The sequence below is a fragment of the Carya illinoinensis genome, chromosome 3 (genome assembly GCF_018687715.1).
Source record: "Carya illinoinensis cultivar Pawnee chromosome 3, C.illinoinensisPawnee_v1, whole genome shotgun sequence".
NCBI classification, from domain to species: Eukaryota; Viridiplantae; Streptophyta; class Magnoliopsida; order Fagales; family Juglandaceae; genus Carya; species Carya illinoinensis.
Window position 1 is genome coordinate 21300486 of NC_056754.1, and position 15192 is coordinate 21315677.

The 15192-nt window shown below is 37.2% G+C and overlaps 1 protein-coding gene across 1 annotated transcript; it reads left to right on the forward strand.

Moving 5' to 3' along the window:
* The first annotated feature begins 5831 nt into the window (after positions 1 to 5831).
* Positions 5832 to 9660, forward strand: LOC122303769 (endoglucanase 11-like). Its single transcript, XM_043115715.1, has 5 exons — positions 5832 to 6578; positions 6704 to 6916; positions 7003 to 7203; positions 7360 to 7614; positions 8954 to 9660. Exons 1-5 carry the CDS (start codon positions 6333 to 6335, stop codon positions 9605 to 9607), a joined length of 1569 nt encoding a protein of 522 aa, XP_042971649.1. The 5' UTR covers positions 5832 to 6332; the 3' UTR covers positions 9608 to 9660.
* Positions 9661 to 15192: the final 5532 nt, after the last annotated feature.

Sequence of the window (15192 nt, forward strand, 5' to 3'; positions counted from 1 at the left end):
GTACCCCAAAAGATAACACGCGTTCAGACTCTCTCTCTAGAGAACAAAGCCCGATAGTCCTCCCAAGAGGGGGAGGCCTTGGCCTCCCCCTCCCTCCCATCTCTCCGTTTATTTTAGGTTGTTTAAGTACTAAAAATAAGGCTTGAGGTGGTTGTTTTAACGGTGGCTTAAGGGCTGTTTTGGTGTTTCTCTCACGCAGTGGATCTAGAAACCACCTCTGCTCCGGGGTGGTGGTTTTTTGTGTTGGCGTTTGGTAGGCATTTGAAGCCAGGTTTTGGCATAAGCTCACGAGCTCTGTTTTCATCTAGAAAACATAGAGGACTGTTACACGTCCTAGACACAGGAGGATGGCGGCACGAACAAATTGATCCAGCCAAACCAAAGCATACTACCAGCCTTTCTAGGATGGTGGTTTGCATGTTGGAGTTTGGTTGGCATCTGAAGCCGAGTTTCAGCATGAGCTCACGAGGTCGGTTTCATCTAGAAAAACAGAGGGCTATTTTACGTCCGGGACGGAGGAGGAGGGCGGCATGAACAGATCGATCCAGCCAAACTGAAGCACTCTACCAGCCATTCTGAAGCATGCTATTGGTCAATCTGAAGCCGTCTGCGAGGGGTTCAAGAAGCACATACGCCAGATTGCTTTTGGATTTCTTGCGCAGCGATCCAAAACTTCGTCTGGGGCAAAAACAGGGCAAGAGACGGTGGCATGCTCAAGTGTTGGTGGAGGGGAACTTTGTAACCGGGAAGATGTAAAGGAAAAATGAGAAGAAGATGGGTGGTAGCGGCAGAAGAAAATTGGAAACCCTAACAGGCTAGGCCCCCACGTGCACACAAGCTGGGCCTTTTGGCTTAGTTTGGACCCACTTGTTTTTAGAGCCTATTTCCATTTTATTTGTTTTATGTATTTGCAATTGTTGTTTTTGTTTTAGTTTTTAATAATAAAAAAAAAAATAGGTTAGTGTCTCACTCCTCTTTTGGAAGAACGTGGGAGGTTGTCCTACTCCTCTTTTGGAGGAAAGTAGGAGTTTGTACTCTTCCTCCTCAGGAAGAAAGAGTGTGGTTGTACTCCTCCTCCTTAGGAGGATGGAGCGTGGTTGTACCTCTCTTCTTTAGAAGAAAGGTCGTTTAGCTCTGTTTTGACATAGCGCTTTTTCTACTGACTGTTGTCAGGAGAGAAGATATATAAGTTTTAGACAACGTCCGCCACAAAAAAATTTGTTGGCAAGGGAGCCCCTAACAGATGAGTAGTTTGGCTGATAATCTGGATTTTCCTATATTAATTAGTCATAAATGTAACTTCGGTTTCAGTGAATGAAATTAAATCTATTTCAAAAAAATATATATTTTCTTTTGTACCCAAAATCTTGCTCATTGAGAAAGTTTTACTTTAAAAGTAAAAAATGGGCAAGTTGGACATTTCATTTGTATTTTTTAAAATATATTTGGGATACATTCTCACCCACCCTGTGTAATATTTTGCTTTGTAGTAGTAGAATGAAAATTGGCTGGGGGTGTGGGCCCGTTCAATTAATTGAATTGTGTAGGGATGAAAACTAATAGGTTAGGCATAGTTTCGGTGCCAAATCGACGCCGCACCAACGTTGGAGAATGGTGCTTAAAACCAGCCAAAACTGGTCGATTGGGGGAGAGAAAACCAATAGTCTCGGTCTTGACGTGCATCGGTTCGATTTTCTGTTTGTCGTTGGCATCTCTGTGATAGAGGAGGGAAGCCATGCCGTCGTCTGTCATGAGTCTGGGAAGAGAGTTGCAGAGGAGAAAACCTAGGACTGAGGAAGAAGAAGACAGAAAGAAAAAGAAGAAAGGAGGTGGGGATGGTTTATTAATCGTATTTTGAAACGGCATCGTTTGGCTTGTGTCGTTCTTTTATATTTTTTTTCCCTGTTTCTAGGACCTAAAACGACGTCGTTTCACTCATTTAAGTAAAATGACACCATTTTAATATTGGTATAAAATGGAAAAAAGTAAAAGTAAAATTGGTCGGCGGTTCAGCGGTTTTTCACTGGGTTGAACCGAGATTGAATCGGCTGACGTCAGTTTTGCTTATTTTCCACCATCGGCTGACCGGTTCTCTACTGGTTTTGGCTGGTTCCCTGCTCCAGCAACCGATCTAAGTCAATTACGGCCGATTTTCTCAGTTCCCGTACAACCTTAGAATTGTGGAAAGAAAAAAGATAACAATATAACGCCTGAGACTCTAGAGATGTGATCAATAAATAAATTACTATTATCACTAGGCTTTATTCATCATTAAAAAATAAAAAATTTTACTTATTATTTTTACGCTACATATCACATATTTTTTTTTTTTTACTAAATATATAGTGGATTGATGATGAGTAGAATAATTCCTTTAGTTTAGCAAAAATAAAACAAAAAAATAATATAAAAAAAAATAATTAAGTATGATATGTAGTGTAAGAATGATGAGTAAAATGACTCTTAAAAATACTCTAATCATAAAAAAAATTACATAAATAATAGTGCTTAGTGAACCGATGATTATGTCTCCTAGATTTAACCAATTGTGTAATTTTATTTATTTTTTCTTAATGAAGTGAACATTAATGAATTTATGTATTTTTTATATTTTAAAATTTTTTAAAAATATATTTAAAAATATTTGAAATAAAAGTTAAAAAAATAAAAAAGTTCAATTGCATTTATGGGTCAAAACTAGAAGCGTGCGATCTTCAGTCCTTCTGGCAGTCTTTATATAAAAATAATCATATAAATTAATATAACTTGACATAGTTATTTAATTATAAATTTATTTGTATTATAATAAATCTAACAAGTCATATAAATAATTATCAAAATATAAAATTATTTTTAAATAATTTTTTAATATTGTAACACTTATCTTTCTAGCCGCCAGGTGATAGTGTCAATTTTGAAATTACATATCCGTATACACGTAACACATAAATTAAATTAACAGTTATAAATCTGAAACCCAAAAAACAGAAAAAAAAAAACAAAAAATCCAAATCGAGTGTGGGCCCGTAGAATGTTTTTAAAATTACTTTACACTTGAGATATGTTTATTATAAAACTGGAAGATATTTAATATAGTCATAATATTAATACGAACTTCATATTAATTCAGACAGTAGGGTAAGATTAACAGATTTATGCGATTTGATTGCTAATGTTAACATCAATTTATAATAATGTTTTAGGGTCATGCAGGACACTTTCTTACCATCATGAGTCGAAATTTAGAGTTGACTTAATATCATTATTTACTGAAATTACCTACCGACAATATCGTTTCTACTGTCTCCTTATTAATTAATTCATAAAAAGATCAGCTTGCTCAATGTGTCCAACTCTTGCCACTGATTATGTTCCGAGCAACATCAAAGACTCAAAAGGCTGGCCAGTGTTGTTAAATATTCAATAAGAAACTTTAATTAAAAGAATAAATTTTTTAATTTCATAAATTATTAGAGTAATGTTAAATCTAGTCATAACAGCATACAAGTCACGTGAATTTCATTTAAAAAGAGTGAATCCAATATTTAAAAATATGTTTTCATTTTTCATGTAAATTCTAAATTTACTTTTATGTTAAAATAAAATATGCGAAACTTATGCATTTTACGACATTACAAATCATTTGCGTTATAATAAGTGACATAGATACTATAATATATTTTAAATATAAATTTCTTATCAGTTTTTCATATAATATTAAAGTACTAACAAATATTATTATTAGTATATAGTCTATTTTTTTTTTTTTATTGTTTCTTCCATATTCTCTCAACTTTAAAGCTCTGCTAGAGATTTGAGGAACATCAATTCGTGGAGAATCCATAGACTTAATTCCTCACACGCGGTGGTTACACCGACAATGTATGTAATATCTCAATATATTGCATGTGGGGTTAAGGTATCATTCAACTGAAATTCGACAAGTGTATTTTATATTGGAAAATAAGATAAAATATTTAGGTTTAAGGTTGATTATGTTATTTTAGTTTAGAAAAACGAGAATTTCTAAGTTAATATGAAATAGAAATTGAACTTTAGTTTGGTGGATTAGCTTAATGTCTGAAAATATTAACGACAAATCGCTCGAGGCAGTATATGAATACGAAGCTCAGCCACACTGCTCACTTCTAAGAATACGGCCATCTACTTTTAGGTACACGGATGGTAAAAAGTTTTGAAATTTTCAATGTAACCACTGTGCCATAATTGCATTGCTTTTTACTAATCCGAGACCATGATTATGGCAACAATACCAATCTTAATTGGGTTCATGATTACTATAGGAGAAATTGAGAATTATCATGAGGTTTTTTTTTTTTTAATTTTTTTAATTTTTATATATATATTTCTTTTAATCCTGAGGGTGGGCCAATTCATAATGTATTAAATTATGCTTTTTTATTTCCAAGATCAGCGATGAATAAAAATTGAGAAATGTTTTATTTATTTAGATTTTATAAAAATAAAATTACAAATTGACATGATTCGACGTGAAATATTAGATTAAAAAGTTATTTTTATTATAAATTAAATCTAATATATTATATAAAATTATATTTATTTGTGAGTTTATTTTTATAAAAAAAAATTTACCTAATACTTATAAGGATTTTTAAGTTTTTATTTTTATTTAGATTAATGATCCTTATATATATATATATATATCGGTCTTGGGTTTAGGAGTGTGCAAAACTTCCAACAATTCATACTCTGGCCAAAGTTTAACTTCCTATATATTCATCTATTCCTTTCAAACCCCATGAAGTTTTCTCTTCCCTCGTTTTCTACTTCCTTTGTTTTCTCCTTCTAGTTGTTTTCTCTCATCCAACTTGCAAAGCTTGACGAAGGCAAGGGAAGGAGTGCATATACCAACTTTTTCAATTGCAAGGCTGTTGGATGTTGTTGATTGTTGTTTGGAACCTTTGGATGTTGTTTCAATGATGGGAAAGTGGTAAGAAAATTGAAAAAAAAAAGAAGAAAGAATACAACTCTTAGTAGACTAAAGCTTTGACTTTGACTTTGACTCCAACATCTTCAATTGAAATCAAAATCCGCTCTGATTAGAGGTTGGACATTCTAACTCCATCATAATTGGAGCCCAGCCCTACTCAGCTGTAAATCACAAGAATAAAGAAGTTGAGGTAATGGGTTGCACAATTGAGGGTAAACACCCTTTCCGTATTTGGAATTTGTATTTGTTTTTCATTTAAAAAAAAAATCCCTAAAGTTTAAAAAAAAGTGTTAAAAAATGTCATTTCATCTACATGCTATCTCATATTAATGAAACGCCATAATAATAACAAGTGTCCTCAAATCAAATCAAGTGTATGTTGTTGTTTTCACTCGAATGGAATTATGATCTTCGAATATTTATTTTTGATTGATCAGACTTTGCACGGATTTTCCTTTATTTCATTTCCGAATCCAAGGTGTTTGGTCCCGTACGTACGTAGTCGGAATTCCCGAGATCGGAACCAAAATAGATTAAACATTGTCATCAAATGGTGGCAAAGGCAGCAAAAACGATCTCTGCTATCAGTCTCGATCTGGTCATGCATTTTTTTACTTTCAAATCTTTTCTTCCATTGCTCAAATGTTCTACTAATTAGAACGATCGGCCTGTCAACATAGTATCTTGCATACGACTGACATTTTGGATTTGATACCTTAACCCCGCTTCCCTTAAACCTCAATCTAACCTCTGCATAAAGACAGAATGGTTTACGTGAAAGAAATTAGACAATCTGCTGCCACGAAGCATTATAAATGGAGACAACTTGGGAGGCAGGTCTCTTCCAAGATGTACCCAAAATTAGTTGGAGAAACTTCTTAGCTATAAGCTATGTCCCGGCCGGCATCACCTAATCTTTGACAGCAACAAATCATGCCCCATTTTGTAAACCCTTTCATATCTAAGTCTCTGATCAAAGTAACCTCGAAAAAAATCATTGGCATTTGGGTTTACTTTTTAGTTTACATTTGTCGGTTTAGGGATCATGGTTGGAGAGAGCTAAATCCCAATCCCAGAAGGCCCTGCCACAGTCCAGTACACTGTTTTCCATATATTCAGCACAGCAAACATGTTAAAACTGTGGTCCGGTGCCAAAATGGCGCTGGTGTAGGACAAAAAGTACTGAGGGGAAGAGCTCCACATTCTCATGTGTGAAAGTCACAGGCATAAGAGACATCTTATTAGTCAAGTAAGTTTTTCGAAGTAAATACACACACGCACGCGTATATATAGCGGTGAGATAGAGGCCACTTTTCCTACTCCCTTCACTCCTAAGAAGCTCTTTAGGAGGGAAGGGACTATGGAGGAGGAGCATAAGAAAAAGCTACACCATTGTGGAGCTCCAAAAATTCCCAGATTTGCACAAAGTTGGTGTCTTCTACTATCCATCTTTGCCATTTCTGCCGGTGCTCGAGCTTTAGATTATGCAGATGCTCTCAGAAAGAGCCTGCTCTACTTCGAAGCTCAACGCTCCGGGCGGCTACCATACAACCAAAGGGTCACTTGGCGCGATCATTCTGGCCTCACTGATGGCCTAGAACAAGGAGTAAGTTCTCGAACCCCAATGATCCAAAATTGATGCATTCAATGTCTGCCTTTTAAGTTAGTTTTGTATTATGCTACAGGGATTGAAATGTGGTATTTGGTTTTTATTGTTTTATTTTTGTATAGGTGGACTTGGTAGGAGGATATTACGATGCAGGTGACCACGTGAAGTTTGGGCTACCAATGGCATTCACCGTGACAATGCTCTCCTGGGGTGTCATCGAATACCGGCAACAGATTGCCGTTGCCGGCGAGTTGGAGCATGCAATGGAGGCCATTAAGTGGGGAACAGATTATTTCATCAAAGCACACACTAATCCTAATGTATTATGGGCAGAGGTACGCATATAAGTACATGTCGACCATAATTATGATGAAATTGAAGCTGTTTCAAATTCATGACATCATATATATCCCACATGCAGGTGGGTGATGGCGACACTGACCATTATTGCTGGCAACGCTCAGAGGATATGACGACATCAAGGCAAGCGTACAAGATCGACGAGAACAATCCTGGGTCGGATCTAGCCGGCGAGACAGCAGCAGCCATGGCAGCAGCATCGATAGTATTCAAGAGAACAAACCCACATTTCTCACACCTGCTCCTGCTCCACGCCCAGCAGGTACACACACCAAAATCTCTATTTTGAATACAGAGATCTTGTGGGGTTGTGCTCTGATTATGGTAGGATTAGTTCTATACCAAAAATAATATACCATTTTAATGTGTGAAGTTATATAATATAGTGTTACGAAAATGTGTTTGGAGGATGTTGCAGTTGTTTGAGTTTGGAGACAAGTATAGAGGAAAGTACGATGAGAGCCTGGGGGTAGTGAAGAGCTACTATGCGTCGGTGAGCGGGTACAAGGATGAGTTGTTGTGGGCAGCTTTGTGGTTGTACAAGGCCACCGACAATGAACAGTATTTGAGGTACGTTGTTGACAATGGTCATAGCTTTGGTGGCACTGGATGGGCCATTACAGAGTTCAGCTGGGACGTTAAATATGCTGGTCTCCAAGTTATTGCCTCACAGGTAAAATCCTCCCCCCCGGGACCCTCCTCCTTGTCTCACTCTCTGTCAATATATGTCTCCCACGTACAAATCTGGAAATTTTACCTTAATTTGTTTGGTACATGCTAATTTTCGTGCATCACACCGACCATTGGGTTTATAAATATCTCTCTCTGTTTCGTCTTCCCCCCCCCCCCCCCTCTTCCCCCTTTTTTTTTCTTTTTCCAATTGGAGTGGACTAGATTTGGGTGTCGTGATCCTACTCTCCCTGATCTGTTTTGGGATTTTGCTTTTCCTTAGATTCAAATATGTTATAATAATTTTTACAGCTTTAAATGTTATTTTCTTTAAGAGGTGGTGGATGAAGTATGTCCTAATTAAGGTATCATCAATAGGGTGAAAAAAGAGAGAGAAACAGAGAAAAAAGAAAAAAAAAGTAAAGGGTAATCTGGAGCACAAAACCATGTGGAGCTGATGCTTTGACATGAATGATGAAACTGCTTTCCATGTGGCATTCGAGTCAAATCAGTGCCACTTCTCACAAAACACATGGTTGTAAAAGCTCCAAATGCAAGGTTATTCCATTCGAATATTATAGCACACGTAGTTAAATGAACAAGGCGAAGATTTTTTTTTTTTTTTTTTTGGGGGGGGGGGGGGGGTTAGTATGTCTTTTGAGGACCACTCAATTTTAAGTGAAGCATTTAGATTGATATGTATTTCACACACACTCAACTCTTATGTCTTTTAGGTCAAGATACGCAAAATTTTATAAAGACAATATCACAAATTGAAATAAATTAACGTAATAAATTATAAAATTCTTATATGATATATAAGATTTACACATGTAACATAAAGAAACATATTTATTCTGATAAAATTTCTTTTATTAATGAAACAGTTCTGTTAAAGTCAAAACTAACGCCAGACCAGTCCTTGATATTAGTGAGATTGACATCAGAGTACAAATCTGGTGTGTAAGTTTCAGGAGACCTGTCAGTCATGCATCATGTATCACTGACGATCTTATTGGTTTTTGTCTGGGCTTTCTTTGAAGTGGGACCTGATATTTCAGTGTGGCCCACTTGCTTAAACCTAGTGAGCGGATGCAGTTCTTTCATTTATGGATGTTAGATGAAGCACAGCTTCACAAGTTCGTTTTATTCGTGTAGAGCCACACATGGTGCACATGCCTGGTTTTGTACCAGACCAACCAGTCACACGTACCATTGGGCAAGAATCTGAATATGGGTCCTTTCTTATGCTTCTAATGAAGATATGATCAACTATTGGTGGGTTAATTCATTTTTTAATAACAACTATTATACATTTTGTCTTGGATCAAAACCCTTTGCAGTTGCTTATTGAGGAAGAAAAGCACAAAGTGCATGCTCACATACTCGAACAATACCGATCAAAAGCCGAGTTCTACATATGTGCATGCCTGAACAAGAACAATGATAGCAACGTGGAGCGCACCCCGGGGGGTCTCTTGTACATCAGGCAATGGAACAACATGCAGTACGTTTCAACAGCAGCTTTCCTTCTCACAATATACTCCGACTTGCTCCAAAACTCAAACCAAAAGCTCAAATGCCATGACAAAACGGTGGATTATGGAGAAATCCTGAGCTTTGCAAAGTCACAGATTGACTACATTCTGGGCTCTAACCCAATGAACATGAGCTATTTGGTGGGGTATGGCTCGAACTACCCCACAAGAGTGCACCACAGGGGGGCCTCGATCGTGTCATACAGAGAGAGCAAGGGCTTCATAGGCTGCACCCAAGGTTATGACCACTGGTTTAGCCGGCAGGAGCGTAACCCCAATGTTCTGGTTGGGGCCCTGGTGGGAGGACCAGATTCCCACGATAATTTTGTGGACCAAAGAAACAATTATATGCAGACCGAGGCCTGTACATATAATACAGCACCACTGGTTGGAGTTTTGGCTAAGTTGTTGGAATCTGAGGACCAGAATCATACCTCACCTTTGCTTGCTTCTTTTTAAAAGATTTATATCAAATGGATAAAAAATAAAAAATAAAATAGTTTTTGATTTTATACATCAATCCCTCTCTCTCTCTCTCTCTCATCATTATATATGTTTGGATGAAGTAGGTGTACCATTCCCCATGTTTACGTTCATTATTTGGTAATATTTTTAAGATCATACAGTGATACAAGTAACAAAAGATCAGAATTTCTCTGCCTTAATCTTTTAAGGACACTGCTACTATGTCGTCCATCGGTGACCTCTAAGTTTGTCCCTTGTGTAAATTATATATATGTGTATATATATATGTACTACTTTTTTTAAATATCTTTAAATATTTTGTAAAAAATAAAAAAATACATCAATACACTAATAATTATTTTTTTAACCATTAAAAAAAATAAATAAATAAAAATTAAATATATAAACTGTCAAAATAAGGGAGCAAAACCATGAGACATATTACCATTTTCCATCTTTTAACTTCGATATGCTAAAGTCATAAATAATGGACTAACTTGACTAATCTATATATTTCTATACTACATAGTTTTTAAAAACATAACTCTCATGAAGCCACCATATCTTCTGCTTTCCCATTTTATTATTATTAATGAAAATTACTTCTATATATAAAGCCACACCATCTCACCAATTGTATTATTGTTATTATTAAACAAAGTTAAATAATGTCTGCAATTAAGCGAAGCTTATTAAATGAACAATAATAACTCTAATTAAAGCAATAATTTTATTTAAAATCAAATTCTTAAATAGATAATAGTACTATATTATTACTCAATTTACTAATTTTCACTTAAAATTAGCATTTAGCAGTCTTTTAGCTTAATTTAACACGCATCGACTTTTAATTAAAGAGAAAAATATACGTGACTAACTTTATTATACGATGACAATGCAGAAAAATAGAGTTACTCTACTTGCAAGTTGGTGTGAAAGACAGTCTAATTGTTTATGTGGTAACATTTATAATATGAGATGAGTTGAAATGAAAGTTGAAAGTTGAATAAAATATTATTAGAATATTATTTCTTAATATTATAATTGTTTTAGAATTTGAAAATTTTGAACTATTTATTCTATTTTATGTGAAAATTTGAAAAAATTATAATGATGAGATGAGATAAGATAAAATATTTATTGTATCCAAACGGAACATTAATTTACAAGATTCAAACTTTTTAAATTTCTATTATAAATTAATTATATATCTAATGTGAGTATTATAAAATGTGTCATTCATACTAACTTATAAATATATTTAATTATGTAAATAAGATCACAGAGATAGGATCCCAACGTTTGCAATGAACCTGTTTGGCTGTTTCAAAAATATATTGGCCAATGCAAAAATTATCGAAGGGAGAGAATTTTCTCTCTGTAAACAATTTTTTTTCCCGTACACCTTTTTTTCATGTAAACTCGTTTTGATTGTGATCGTGGATGCTTGAGTGTGTGAGTTTGATCATATGGGAAGGAAAATGGATTTTTCAAAAGCAGTTGTTATAGAACTAAAAACATTTGAATGTGTTAAGGTAAGGCTGATGGCTAATCCTTACTAAAAGAGGGCGGAAGTTTGTGAAAAATATAAGATTGGAGTTAGCCACGACACGTTGGTTCACCAAAGTTCTGGAGGATGGTGTGAATGTTGGGAGAAAGGGGTTTTATGTAGGCCATCGGGAAGGTGATAGGAGCTTTATAGCGCAGAGGTGCTCAAACTCCCAAGGAGTGTTCGTGGCATTGGTAGAGCACTGAGGGGGTGGGTGCCGAAACTGTATTTTCATTCCTGAAGACAAAGATGGAATGAGATGATGAAAACTGGCAGAGGTGCTAAGGGAGGTTGGTCGAGAAGGTTGTTTTGTTGGGTTGGAATCACCAACGACAACAATAGGGCCATTTCAGCTTTCTATCCAGTCGTACATGAAGGCTCTCTAACAACCAAAATTTTTAGACATGTCCCATCAACATGTTAGGCAAGATGCTAGTTCTGAAAGTGGTGCCTCTTCTGCAAGGACATGAGGGTCGAGGCAGGGGGAGTTGTTGGCCTACAAAAGGAAATGATCCTTCAGGCTATGACCAAGATGCAAAATCAGCTGGGTGATCTGCAACTTAATTTAAACTACATGAAATGGTGCGTTGAGGAGGATAGAGGGGTGGGAGTGGGCTCGGGTCTGGGTGATGGGCATTTTAAATGAAAAAGGACACTCTTCATCTATGGATAAGTAGAACACCAATGGAACTTATAAGGGGACAAATGCTGGGCCACAATACAATGGGCCTAATGGGTTGTCTAATAAAGGCAAGGAACCCGTGGGTTTAAATTTGACCCAATAAAAAGGGCCTTATAAGGGGACATGCATTGGGCCTTCTAAGGATAAGCAGATCTCTAACGGGCACAAGCCTTTCAACATATTGGATGGAGACCTTACCCTTCGAGGTCAGGCAAGTAGACCCAATGGCCCTGTTCGAAGGAAATGAAACCCACATGCCACAGTGGGCACTATCGTAGGTGGTGGGTCTTAGTCCCCTATGTCGATAAAGAGGTAGGGGGCCCTAGCGAAGGTAGCAGAACCACTGATGAGGGCTGTGTAGTCAGAATCTGAACTTGCAAAACCATGTGGTGCAGTTTTTCATGCCATTCTTGCCTCCTACATGCTAGTTCTAGAACAGATCAGTTTGAGGGAGGAAGCTAGTCCTTCGACTACAACAATAGCTTCGTTCCGATCATTGGCAGTTGTATTTCCAATTGAAGGAGTCCTGATCGAAGCTTTGCTCGAGATGGGTGGTCAACCATTGACAAAGGAGATCACACGGGAAAAAAATGAGTTAGGCCCTCAGGGAAATCTTGCAGAGATGGACAAGGAAGACCTTGAGTTGGACTTCAATCAAGGCCCTGGTTCAAACTCGAGTAGAAGGGACTCAGAAATGTTAGTGGCTATTTGTGACAACAAGCACCCTGGGGAATAGGATGATGAACCAACTCCTTTATGCACACTTCACCCTAGCCCTAACCCAAAATTGTTTGTATTAGAGTGGGTGTTCAAGAAGGTAGGGGAGATACAAACATGCATTGGTGTTTCTTGTGTAGGCTTTGAAGAACAGTAGAGTTCTCCTTGTAGCCAGTGAAGATGGTTGCTTGAAGTCAACAACAAAGCAAGATAGGGAACTCAAAAGGTTCACTTGTTCTATTAATTATGAAGCAAATGAGGGGGGTAGAAGGGATAGATTGAAAGGAAAGGGCACTCTTTGTACTTATGAAGCCTAAGATCCTTTCGTGGAATGTGCAAGGGACTTAATGATCACAATAGCATCTTTGCATAAAATTCTTATTGCAGTCTTGGAAGGTCGATGTTGTGTGTTTTCAAGAAACAAAATTGCAGATTGTCGATAGAAAAATCATCCGAAGTTTGTGGGCTGTTCATATGTGGGTTGGTCCTATTTGGCCTCTTTGGGTGCTTTCAGTAGTGTTCTTTTAATGTGGGATAAAAGTGTGGGAAATGTGTTGGGAATTTTTTGATTGCTAGTTTATTTAAAAATATTGTAGATGGATGGGAGTGGGCTTTTGAGGGCACATACGAGCCAAACTTGGATAGAGAGATAGAAGAAGACTATGTGAGGAGTTGGAAGGTTTATATTATTTATGGGAGGTAGGGGTGCTACCCGCATATGCGGGGGCGGGATGCGGGAAAGCGGGGCATGGTTGAGCCCTGCCCGCCCCCCACCCCTGCTTAGTGTATTGCATGCGGGGCGGGGGACCGCGCCCCGGCATGTACGGTGCGGGGTACCTCGTCCGCCCATGCGGAGGTGGGGCGGACAGGGGCGGGGGGCAGTCCCCCGTTGCCCACCCCTAATGGGAGGTGTCGTTGTGTATGGGAGGAGATTTCAATATTATTCGCTTTCCTAGTGAGTGTTCGAGGAATTATTGCAACTTGTTAGCCATGGAAAAGTTATCTAAGTTTGTATTTGATTTGGACCTTATGGATCCCCCTCTTCTTAAGGGCGAGTTCACTTGGTCAAATAGCCAAGGATGGTCAAGCTTGGATAGGTTCCTCGTCTCACGGTCGTAGGAGGCCTAATTTCTAGAGCTGTCTCATAAGCGGTTGCCCCGAGTGTGCTCAGATCATTTTTCTATTGTGTTAGATTGTGGAGGCTCTATGGAAGATGCGAGTATTTCAAGTTTAAAAATATGTGGCTATCAATTGATGGTTTTGTAGAGATTGTGCATTCTTGGTGGTCTTCTTATCAGTTCACAGGTACTCCTAACTTCATTCTTACATGTAAGCTTAAGGCTTTGAAGCAAGATCTTAAGAAGTGGAACTTGGAAGTATTTGGTAACATTGACAATCAGAAGACTATCCTTATGGAGGAATTACAGAAGCTAGAGGGAAAAGAAATTGATAGGAGACACCAAGGATGAGGCCTTATTGAGGAAGAGTTCGATTGTGACTAAACTAGAGAGGGTATTATTGATGAAAGAGACTTTGTGATGACAAAAATTCAGAGCCCTTTGGTTAAAAGAAGGTAATAAATGTACAAAATTATTTCATAAAGTGGCTAATTTACACAGACTCAAAAACGCTATTTAGAAACTTTAATTAGGTACTCTAGTACTATCTTTCCTTGATGAATTAGAAAATCATATTGTGCATTATTACGAGAACCTCCTTTCGTAATCAGCCTGTTGGAGGCCGAAACTTGATGATTTGTTGTTTGATTCTATTGATTCATAGACTCACAAAGTGCGAGTTGGTTAAAAGACCTTTTGACAAAGATGAGATTTATAAGGTCATTTGTGGTATAATTAAGGACAAAGTATTGGGCCAGATGACTTTTTTATGGGATTCTTTCAAGCTTGTTGGGATGTTGTGAAATATGATGTTATGCAGGTTTTCATGGAATTCCACTCTTTCAAGAAGTTCGAGGAAAACCTTAATGTGATGTTCATCGCTCTTATATCGAAGAAACATGGGGCTACAACAGTTGAGGATTTCCGTCCCATAAGTCTTGTGAGCAAAGTATACAAGATCATCTCGAAGGTCCTTGCTAATCAACTTAGCCTAGTTTTGGAACAAATTATTTCTAAGTCTCAAAATGTATTTGTTCATAGAAGACAAATCCTTGATTTGGTTCTTATTGCCGATGAGTGCTTGGATCATAGGTTGTAAGAAGAAGTCCCAAGTATTCTTTGCAAGCTTGACATAAAAAAAGCATATAACCATGTGAATTAGGATTTTCTTTTATACTTGCTCAGAAGGTGTGGTTTTGGTGATGGCTAGATTTCCTAGATTTGACATTGTGTCTCTATCGCTCGCTTTTTGGTGCTAGTTAATTGTAGTCCTATTGGATTTTTTAACAGTTCACATGGATTGACGCAAAGGGATCATTTGTCTCCTCTTCTTTTTGTTATTGTTATGGAGGCAGTTAGCCGTATGGTAAAGGATGCTGTTAAACGATGGTTTATTTCCAGTTTTTTGGTGGGTAATGACACTAATAGCTCTAACATAGGTTCACATCTTTTTATTTGCAGATGATAGACTCCTATTTTGTGAAGTGGATCATGGCCAATTCAAACTTTGCCA

Excerpts from the sequence above, each read along its gene's own strand:
- LOC122303769 (XM_043115715.1), top strand. The coding sequence starts at position 6,333 with ATGGAGGAGGAGCATAAGAAAAAGCTACACCATTGTGGAGCTCCAAAA. Across the intron at positions 6,579-6,703 it reads CTGATGGCCTAGAACAAGGA|GTGGACTTGGTAGGAGGATA; the intron begins GTAAGTTCTCGA and ends ATTTTTGTATAG. Across the intron at positions 7,615-8,953 it reads TCCAAGTTATTGCCTCACAG|TTGCTTATTGAGGAAGAAAA; the intron begins GTAAAATCCTCC and ends AACCCTTTGCAG.